Source organism: Priapulus caudatus, unplaced genomic scaffold, assembly GCF_000485595.1.
Source record: "Priapulus caudatus unplaced genomic scaffold, Priapulus_caudatus-5.0.1 Scaffold254, whole genome shotgun sequence".
NCBI classification, from domain to species: domain Eukaryota; kingdom Metazoa; phylum Priapulida; class Priapulimorpha; order Priapulimorphida; family Priapulidae; genus Priapulus; species Priapulus caudatus.
Window position 1 is genome coordinate 275582 of NW_014577315.1, and position 11640 is coordinate 287221.

The 11640-nt window shown below is 40.2% G+C and overlaps 1 protein-coding gene across 1 annotated transcript; it reads left to right on the forward strand.

Moving 5' to 3' along the window:
• The first annotated feature begins 5005 nt into the window (after window positions 1–5005).
• LOC106808117 lies at window positions 5006–10311 on the forward strand. The gene is made up of 3 exons (XM_014810691.1): window positions 5006–5138; window positions 8388–8552; window positions 9307–10311. The coding sequence occupies exons 2-3, from the start codon at window positions 8388–8390 to the stop codon at window positions 9448–9450; spliced, it is 309 nt and encodes a 102-aa protein (XP_014666177.1). The 5' UTR covers window positions 5006–5138; the 3' UTR covers window positions 9451–10311.
• The last annotated feature ends 1329 nt before the right edge of the window (window positions 10312–11640 follow it).

Below are 11640 nucleotides of genomic sequence, written 5' to 3' on the forward strand. Positions count from 1 at the left end.
GTGTGTGTGTGTGTGTGTGTGTGTGTGTGTGTGTGTGTGTGTGTGTGTGTGTGTGTGTGTGTGTGTGTGTGTGTGTGTGTGTGTGTGTGTGTGTGTGTGTGTGTGTGTGTGTGTGTGTGTGTGTGTGTGTGTGTGTGTGTGTTTCTCTCTCGAACTCTTTTATAAACTTCTATAACAATTTCAATGTTAAAATAATTTTAACAATAATATATTTTGCTAAACGTTATCGATTTTTGTGGCAGTACTGTAACTCCACTGAAGCGGTGCACAAGCCCTAACAGCGATGTGAGCGAAAACGTATTTACGCTTTTAATCCAGGCCGACTATACAACGCAGCATTTTTAATCATAGTTGTCATTGTTAACGTAGCAAGATTCAGGTTCTTTCCGCACAACTAAAAATGCGCTACGTTGACTATCTAGCGCATCAGCAACATGTTCTATCGTTTGTATGCGACAGGGTGGTTAATAAATGAAATAGACGCTCAGTCGTCAGTCCTTCCTGTTAAATTAGCTTCACTCGGCTGTGAAATCTCCTAATAATCTCCACACGTGCAGACGCAATACGTGAAATGATCGAGCTTTCGCAGCACTGCTCTGCTCTGCAGTCTCCTCACGTGTCGCAAATAATTACCGTTACGCCAAACAATTAAAAGGCGGCCGTTGGAAACCTGATTCCGACTCGGTTCTCGTTGATTGCTCCACTTTGATCCATCAAGTAGCCGGCGATGCCGCAGATGCTTTTGGCAAGAGCGGCTGCCTATAGCGAAGAATAACTCATGGCCTTGTAGGTAAATCATTCGGGAATGCGCAATTAAGAGCTGATTACGAGAATTCGGAGATTTCACGAGATGGTAAAAAATCGATTGTTTCCTTGCGGGTGTGAAACGCCATTCCAACACGATTTTGGGAAACTGCGCTGCACGGTATTACTGCTCGCATGTCGCTGCGCTACATGTGGGACTGCATCATGGCGGTGAGCGTTCATGAAAACGTATATAAATGCATCAGTACACACTGACATAAGGAGAGGAGCCGTAACGGTAGGAGAGTGTCTATTAGTAGCGTAGCATTAGTATAATACGCGACATCCTCCAAATAATAATTCTTTACTTTCCAGTGTACGACGGAATGGCAGAGAGCGTGTCATCGAGTCATCAGATTGTCCCATTAGCTTTATTCTGACAGGGATTATTAAGTCTGAGAGCACTCGCGAAAACAGCGCTGGTTCCATTTCCCCGTACAAGGTAACCGAATATTCGGATGTCCGTACTATGGATGAATGGTTGTTGTTAGTACAGCGATGTGTTTACTGTGATGCCTATATATACCAGCCTCCAAATAAGGGCATGGGAGAAAATCTACCGACATGCTGAATGGCTACTAATTTGCGCCTGTAATCATCGTGAGTGCATTCATAGCTGTAAAACGCCGGTGGTGTGAGAAGAGATTCACAAGATGGAGCTCGCCTGTGATGTGACACCTTGTTGGCAAGCTCACCGCTGGCTGCCTCTTACGCGTTATATACATAGAGGACGCGACAAAGCTGCTGTGATTGCCGACTGATTTCCTTCGAATGTCGGTTTTCTTTACTCGCCGACTCTTTCGAAATTTCACGGCGCGAAAAGGTAAATTAGATGAGTAGGTGTTTGGGTTAGGGTCTATGATCGGACAGGCTATGATGGCAGACTAGTGTATAGTGGGCTCTGTAACACGCTATGTTGCTATTGACAGCAAACTGTCGTATATATATATAAATAAAGTCAAACGATAGAATAAGGGTGTTTAAAATATAATTAACAAGCGTTCGAGATTACATCTCTTCACCTACAAATCATAGAGAGGCTAAGGCTAGTATATGGAATTGCTTTTGATATTGGCTTAACACAACAACCTTGACCACAAGCAACATTGATTTTCTCAGTTCACTAAACTCCGTGCTTCCTTCTCTACTATGCAATAATTGTATCATACATATATTTATATATATATATATATATATATATATATATATATATATATATATATCAGAAGTGCGCGGAGAAGTCGGCGTAGTTACGCGTCATGTCAGCATGTGAGCAAATGTGTGAATGGTGCTACCTTCTCTCCCCATCGCTGCACATTTTTAATTGCTATTAGTTCTATCAGGTGGTTGTCACATGTGAACTAATCACGCCAACAAATTGGGCGAACAGCAACGGCACGCAGCGTGAATGCCCATTGGTGTATACGCGTAGGCACATCAGCAATACTTTCTAGGCATATATCCCGTGATTTTTTGGCAAACGAAGGAGGCAGATATATAACCCACAATACCAGTAATGAACACTCATGAAATTTCCAAAATACCTCGCATTGCAGTCACTTAATTACACCTAGTATAGGAACAGCTAGATGTATAACTTTCCAAGGACAAGAAAACTGTATTACACGCTTGAATGTCAATGTCGGATTCCTATGGCCTTTGAACCTTATTATGAACGTAAATGTTGTTACGACTGCGGTAACATGTTGAAATTGAATACATATATAGCATTAAGTTAATTATTACGTAATCTGATAGAGATAAGTACTAAACTCTTAACGATTACATTTAGAGGGTAACATACAGTGTCAGCATTTGCACAGTAAGGTAGTATTTGGCTAGAGTAAATATATATTTACCTATTTGCACGTATATAGTGTTGCGCCGTGAGTTAGTATATTTGAATAGAGTTCCTATTTAATTATTTACAAGAGTAAATATATATTTACCTATTTGCACGTATATAGTGTTGCACCGTGAGTTAGTATATTTGAATAGAGTACCTAATTAATTATTTACACGTATACAGTGTTACTGGATTATTCACGCCTATTTCTCCTACAACGCCGCTCTAATTAACTGCCCACGCGTGAGTTATGCCTCTAACTAGTTGCTCACGGGCAAGCTTTGTCGCACATTAACGTGTCTTCCCCGCACGTCTACTATATATATAGGCCTACGCTGCCTGAGAAATTTCTCGAATTTATACTTCGTTGTTACGTGCGCCGATTTATGGGAGAATGTCTCGATTGATGTTCGAGACAGATACCTTGCCATGTCGTGCGAAGTAAACATGGCAGCGGTTCGTTGCCACTAATTGACTTTTTTGTATCTTTAACTGCCCCGTTATGCGCACGCTCACTGCCGATGTCGTTTCGTGCTCGTTCGCTTCGCCTTAATTACTGTTCTCGCCTGTACCAGTTACGACGCTAAAGCGACGCCATGCAGAAATATACCATGCGTGCGACTTACGCGCACGCACGTATTATGTCGAACACGACTCTCGTTCTGGTGGAAAAAATTCGCCCTTTATTAAGAAATGATGGTCTTAAGGATGGCGCTAAGATCGGCTGAAGTGCGTACCTCTGCTGCACTAACATTTTCTTACACATGCAGGCACACGCAGACACGCTCGCACTCGTACACGTATACAAAATCGGTATGCATTGGATCGTTCGCATGGGTCGTTATACACACACGCGCCCGTATATTTGCTATATATAGACACGTAACTTTACACGCAATTAATTTTAAACGGTACTAATTAGTTTATGATGTCCATCATCATGAGAAGGCAGGTGTCTGCATTGTTGCCCCGCTGCGCTCTTCCCTCACAATTACACAATGCTACGAGCAAGAAAACGTTAATGGCTCGATCAATTACGGCAGAGCACAACGCGCGAACTTACGTGCACTTTCGAAACTATATGAGCGGTCATACATCTTTCTGTGAATGGCTTTAGTGAAGGGACAGTTCGTAAATTTATTATTCAGTTCATGTTAAACTCTAGCATGAACGAATTTATATGAGATACATCACAACATATAATACGAACATGTATAAATACATATGTACTCTGCGTTGGAGTTCAACAGCTTTGTCAATATCTATGGCTTCTTGGACAAGATGGACAATTATTGCCCCCATGCACGTTTACTTTTTCATAGTGAGCATTTAAGAAACAACATAATAGTGACGTTGCCTATTCCACAAAGTCCATTAGCAACTAGAGAGTCTAAACTGTTTGCCACAGAATCTATACATCTTCGAAGAAGAATAAATTCGAAGGCAGAATGGACAATAAGCACATTCTCTCGGGATTTCACAGTGAACGTAACGTCTTCAAACTTATTAAAAACGTACGCATTTATTACTTTACACTGTTGATATATTTAAAAGCAAATATAGCACGTAAAGACACTAATTTGATACAAGCGTGTACCTGTACGTTTTAAAGGCACGAAGAACAGATTAATCGCTAAGACAGCTATGATAGAAATTAGTGATTATTTTCGTGGTATATATGATATGAACATAAATTATGCATCGTGAAGCGAAGTTAATTGCTGAAACCCCTTTTTAAGTCCTTTTTGCACTATTGACCCCCTCCCTTCTCTCTCACACACACGTGCGCGCGCGCACACACACATTGATATATAGAGGCAAAATATCTTTAAACGTTCGAGTTTTGCAATTTTCAATTTGCTTTATCATTTTTAGGAAGAAAACTTGACTGCGTATATTGCGTCATGTAGATTTGAAAAAAATCTATAATGCCATCACGTGCCACATTATTACACGAATAACAATTAGTGTGTACGGCAGTTGTTATTAATAACATTTGAATTAATAGCAATCAAGAGCGTAATCAAACAAAATCAAACAATCAATGCATTTTTAATACGCCTTATGGCATCGGTGCAGGCAGTCAGGCCAATAGTAGCGAAAAAATCCTAACCCCGCCCATAAAAGTTATCCGTAAAACAGGGTCTTCGTAATATTCGCCGAGGTACAAAATTGTCTTCTTAAATTATCACAACGGAATCAATTTACTAACCGAGAAAAAAATGTTGACTGCGCGAATTACGCGCATGCGCACTCGGCCCCCGGCTGACCTGGCTCGCGGGGCGCGAACGTCGTTCGACGAAGCAGGCATGTTTACGCGACGCGGTGCGCCGCAAGTGACACGGTCTATACCGGCTGTCTATAAAAGCGAGGCGACACGACCGTAGAGACGCAGTAACGATATCCGTCGCAGCGTTAGCGCAACTCAACCAGTGACTGGACCGCGGCATTCACGTAGCACCTGAACTACTTCTTCTCCTACAAAAAGGTAAGCGACGGTCACACGGATGTTGGTGTTGTTATTCTAATGGCGAGGCACGTGGCATGGTTGATGTTGAACGCGTACGTGATGCGTAACTAGTGGGGTTCATGTGGCCGTGGGTTGTAAAAATGGTGTCGCCCTTTAAAACGTGCATGGTAGTGACGGCCGTTTCATACTTTCTTCATGCCGTAAACCTGCACTTTCTATGGGTATATTATTTATGAAATTTTTAACGAGAGCGTAGAGTTGTGTGCTCTTTAAAGACTTAAAATTAAAATAACATGTATGAGTTGCATGCGTTAATATAATGCATGTACAAAGATTGTGACCTCGTTTATATGTTACGTTGCCGATCTAAAAGTCGCGATTAAAATTCAATAGGAAATTAAGCTAAGTGCAACCGCGATCAGTTCGAATAAATGAATTCAACTAGAGAGCGTCAGTTCAAATTTCATACCTGTTCATATTTTTTATCGTCATAAGCCAGTAAAATAACTATTTTAATAATAAAATTAATAGAATCTCGAAATTCTGATATGAGTGGTTATAGTAAAAGTGAAAGATTTTCACTATATATATATATATATATATATATAAGTTTGCAATCCGAGTTAGCTGAAAATGCAATACAAATGTTTGAATTACGCGTTACATCACATGAGAAAACGAGCCGGGATGGTTTCTCATGGATAAAGGCACGTTAGCTTCTGTCGACGGGAAATTGTGTGTTGCTATCGTCTGAATATCTCTATGGCCACAAAACCAGCCAGGCCGGTACTACAATTATAAACTGCGTTGGCAATATCTCTAACAAGTTCAAAGATACACGGGTACAAGTCCCCAAGTTACAAACATAATTGTTACAATATTTTCGTGCAATGATTCGGTTGTTCGGAACTCAGTTATGTCGAGAATTGTGGTTTGCTTCGTGTACGCACGGTGTGTGGGTCGCGTTCATAAACACAAGAATAAATCTTATGTGCGTTCGATGTCGTTCGTTGGTCAGTATGTCCGTATCTCGGGGTCGCCCTATACTGTCATAATCGGTAAATGCGGAGGCGATTAGGTTACCATACCATTCGGTTAGCACAGAAAATGCGTATATTTAGCTGAACGAGTGTTAATAGCGGACTAAGTGCAATAATTATGTCGTTCATGTCTATATAATGAAGACGAGAGATATATGTTCTGCTTGGACGTATCCGCTGGCCAACTTATAATCTAATATCTTAAAATAAAATTAAACGGATAGTATAGCTAATGACGTAAGCAGCTCTACGCGACTGAACGGTTCTTCGTTTAAACTATTATAGCGTATGTCAGGCTGTATTTATCACCTCTTTATTCTACTCAAAGAATAAAAGTAATTATATTTGTGTACATCCTTTATATTGCGTCCCGTGTTAAACGTCAAACATAAAGGCCTGTAATTAAGGCGAAGGAAGTGCACAAGAATGGCATCTCCACGTATAGAAATTATGCAGACATTTGTTGTTATATGCTATTCGCTAATTAACTGCTTATCGTAAATTTTAATTGCGTTCAAAGCGGATATTTAATGTATCTTATAACACTAGCTATGTAAATCGTGTGTAAAGCGAAGGGCAATTCAATGGTAAACTCGTAGACGATGAATGCTACAAGCAATTATTTAAAAAGTTCTGCGTCTGTAGCCTATACTATTTCAGCGCTCGTCTATCACGCTACGAGAGAAATCTTGTTAGTGGCAATACCACGCCTTGCCTGAACAACATTCGGCAGATTGCCGTAATAACCAAATAACACGTGTTAGATTCGCCGGCTTCTTTCAAGAACCGCTGACATCAGACGATCCTTTCAATGACCATGAAGCCAAGAAAATCTTGCATTTAGTGATAAATATGTTTGCGGCAGCTTGACGGTATTAGCACCGACTTTATATCGTGGGCGTTCGTTTGTGTTTTTGAACGCTGCTGTTATATCGCATGTTTAGCTAGTGGCTATGGTTTCCGAACAATAACCGATACCTTACAACTAGAAACGTTTGCGAAAAAACAGCACACATATTTTGTTGACCGGAATATTTTCGTTGAACCTCAATTTATTTTGAGATTATACTTGTCAACTCTCTCGTTAAAACCACCGAATTTCCTATTTATGAATACATACACACTATGTTTAATATATTCTCTATAGAACATTCTTACCTATAGAAACAGATAATTATTAAAAAACGTGCACCGTAGAGGCTGCATGTCCAGGCCTCTTCTTCACGCATGCAGAATAATAATTAATACGCTCTCAACGTAACAAGTGATAAACTCGGTGACGTATATTGACAGTTATGAGAATCCGGCGGTGAGATCCCGCAGCACCTGCGGGGAGATACAGGTATATATACGAACCATGTCAGCATGGCTCCCTGTTAACGATGATGAGATATAACTCACCCACGCCTATAGTTGCTGGCTGCACTCGGAGCAACGCATCTTATCTTCTTTGACAGCGATATTGCGTCGACGATATTTAGTCCAAGGTTGGCTCATTAGACGACAAGAACATAGTCACTAACGACCCCTGTCACTAACGCACGTCGTGGAATCGTGACACACTTCGCTAACTACGTGCGCGTCTCGTTAAGAAACCATGATTACGTTAGCAGCTGCATATAGGCGACCTGTTCAGAATAGATGACTGAGGGGCGGGGAAGCGAGAGGGAGAGGGTTGCGAGAGAGAAAAAGATGAAGCGCAAAAGAAAGTGAATGAAAGGAAAAATGACGCGAACAAAGAGGCGAATGCGTAGACGATAAAACGAAACAGAAAGAAGATAAAGAATATATATATATATATCAGGGGTGAATAATGACAACTTTTTTATTAATATATAATCTAAATTTATTTGATATAAATCATAATAAATATAATGATAATTGAGGATATATATATATATATATATGTAGATAGAGAGAGAGAGCGAGAGAGAGCGAGAGAGAGCGAGAAAGAAAGAGAGAGAGGGGGAAGAGAGATAGATGAAGAGAAGAGAGAGCAAAAAGAGACAACCAAGAGAGCACTACAGAGTTGGATCGAGAGAGTGGGGAGAAGCAACATCATGTACTCATTATAATGCATATAATAGGTACAATGCATCATAACTGTCAATCACTGGCGTTGGGCATCAGACGTGTTTATTTATGTGTGGAGGCTTACCATTTTAATCCGCTAGTAAAGCGATAGCGGAACAGGAGGCTATATTAAACACGTTACAAATGGTTTCAGATGCAACGAACAGTCGAGGTTTTGCTTGTGGCAGCCGCAGTATGTGTGCTAACCTACCCGTCGTACGGAGTGGCAGGAGAGATAAAGGAGAGCGCACCTATAGAGTATATACCTATGATAGATCCAGTCGACACTTGCCTCTTCAAATGCGAATCCTGCTACAAGGTGAGTTTCCGCATCATCGCTTCGCGATCGACTCATCGTGCCTCATCATGTTTATGACTATCGGCAGCTAATAATGGTATTTATATTCATTAGGCAAATATATATTATACCTAAGAATTAACTATTCGTTAAGAATATATGACCATATTTGTTGGTCAGGACATAGTTGCCTTGCTCCGTTATTACCTAGGTAGTCATCAGTGGCATAGCCGGAATGATCACACAATGACACAGTGTAAGATTGCGCCATTATCAATGTGTGCTTCTTCGATGTTGTGACTTAATTACAACGTTGCGCCGTGCACCCCAATGGCAGCCTTCATGGTTATGAACATGCGCTTTTGTGATCGTTCTTACGTAGGAAATGTATGGTAGTTTAGATGCTGTCGTATGCTATTTTGATTATTCGCACATAATACGACGCTGTCCTCTGAATGGCCGAAATAGGAGATAGGTTAAAGGTTACTGACGCTAACAGTTTTTCTAATGCAAAATCAGAGTACCTCATTTATAATCATTAGTCACTCGTAAGAGATCATTACCAATCCTACTGTTATATAACATTACTTGTTAACGATGTATCTTCTATTTCTAAAAAATAATTACATGTAATCGTGCAGTTTATAATCTAATTTGCGCACACTATTTTACGATGAATCATTTTCTGCATGAATGGACCGCGATAATTTTTACGACGTATGATTGGGGACCAAATTGATGCCTGAAATTTATTACTATAACGTTATGTTTTCAGGGCTACGGCATGCTGAGATGTGCGAACGAATGCATCGAGACAAAGGGTAACATTTCGAAGAAGTGGCGCATGCGCTGTGGTCTCTTTGACGATGCCAACCTCGACATCCTGAGCCTCTTCAACACGATCAAGCGCAGAAAGTAGACTTACGGACTACAAATGATAGATATTCAAAGACTTTTTTAATTTGATAACATGCAAAATCCCCAGCAGAATCAGGAATTTTTTTGAAAGAAGTAAGTTTTCGCCTTATATCTCAAGGGAAAGCGAAGCAGGTTACCGGGCGCCCGTGGCACCGGCTCTAAAATACGCTGGAAATGTCAATAATGTAAGCTAGCCTAGTACGATTGTCGGTTTCATGTCGTGATCGGGGTTAACACGAGTAAAATCGGTCTACATGTGCATTTCCGCTCACAGCGTCTTTGTGAAGCATGTAAAGTAATATAAGATAGGTTGGTGGGCTAACATTGCGTAAATTCATTCACTTTTATATCGCATACTAAATGCCAATCAACAACGCTGTTATCGGATATTGCCAATACGTATAATCGATTCGGAATAATAGGTAGCCAACGATTACCATCCTCACTGTCGCTATCATTCAAACAAAAATTAAAATTTCGAAAATGTAAAACGCATAGTTTCAATACATGTGTGATTTTTTAGCGTCGGCCATCATAGACCTGTCATACACCGTCAGCGATTTATAGAATAAAATATGAGGTCGTTGCTTAAAATCGAACTACTCACAATCGTGCATTTTCATACTTGAACGATGGTCTCGTAAATCATCTGACGTCGTAATTTCACGCGCGCAGTCAGGTAATCCACTAATTGTTTTATTATTATATGTCGTTTCCAATTCACTATTGATGTATTACTTGTTGGTGAAATCCCCAGCAAGTGCGCACATAGTATGCACATTGAGTACGCACCTATGAAGTTCTTACACGTTTCTGATTGCGAAATGCATCCAATAAAGTTGATGACATGTGTGACAATATCTGTGAATGCGTTCAAACATATCTGAGTACTACTGAAAGTGACCTGAAATACGGTAGTTTCAGTTTCACCTGCTTCGCGTTTTATTTGTATAAACGGTACGTGTAGCCTGCAGATACATAATTCGCTACGTTTCCCAATCGGCTTTCAACGGCGTATCTTTGCTGTACGTTTTCTGTTTAGTTCTCGATTGGAAACCTCTCTGTCATGTTGCAGCTATCGTACCTACTTTGTCCCATATGGCGACTGTAGATGGCTTTAATCTGGATAACAGTTCGAATTAACGGACCATGAATTCATAAAAATGCAATTTGCGGTTCAATACAATGAGTTAGATTTTGTGATATTTTATGTGAAAATAACACCTAAATTTAATAGCTTCCAAAAATTTCCAATTGATGTTATACAGGTAACGTGGTCTAGCACTACAAATAATACGTTATTTGCCCTAGAAACGTGTATAGGAGATGAACATTTGTGGAAAGCGAGGATGTAGAATGCTGAACACGCTGACACCAATGCATTCGGGAGAGAATTGTAGCATTTTTAAGCCTGGGCTATCCATCAAAGTTAAATGACTTACGGAAACGATTAAATTACTTCTTCATGTATATAAATAAGTAAACCGAGTAGTTGCTTAAACCAAACTATAAGCAGCAAAGTAAGCAAAGTTACGAAACAGCAAAAAAATCAAAACCAACAAAACATTAAACGGAAAACTAAAGTCATTATCCATATCCACGGCAAAAGAAGCGGAATGGCGATCAATATAAAACATATATATGGCTATGGAATACTTGCTTGAACTTGGCCACCTAGTGATATCGGTTAAACATTCATAATATATTCATAATCATTTATGAAGTTCCTAGCAAAATAGTTAGACCTATAGTTAGGCCACCCGGTTGCCAACAATCAAGATATGGGTGGCGAAGAACCTAGGGGAACAGACATACTCTCTATCTCTTAAATAAAAATTAACGAGTCGTACCTTTGACGCAAATAAATAAGTGAATGTTTCTTAACAATCTTACATAAAGACGTGCATATACTGGGTGTGCTTCACTGCGGTTGTAGCTTTCAGAAGATTAACAATAGTCGCGAAGATACGTAGCGGACGGTGGTAGGTGGGTTCGTGGCTGACCGAACCAGGAAAAGATCCCGATTAAGCGGCGGTCTCGAAAAAATGCTCACGACATTGCCAGTCGCACATTCACGTGTCTACTTAATTGTACCTTACGCAACGTACGTATACGTACGCACGTACTTAACTTAAGCCTACGTGGCACTAGCCTTTTAACAATGACATCAATAGTGTATTAAGTATGCTTA

Bases quoted from the DNA above. Each gene is read 5' to 3' on its own strand.
- LOC106808117 (XM_014810691.1), top strand. From the start codon at position 8,388: ATGCAACGAACAGTCGAGGTTTTGCTTGTGGCAGCCGCAGTATGTGTG. The intron at 8,553-9,306 runs GTGAGTTTCCGC...TTATGTTTTCAG, and splicing joins AATGCGAATCCTGCTACAAG to GGCTACGGCATGCTGAGATG.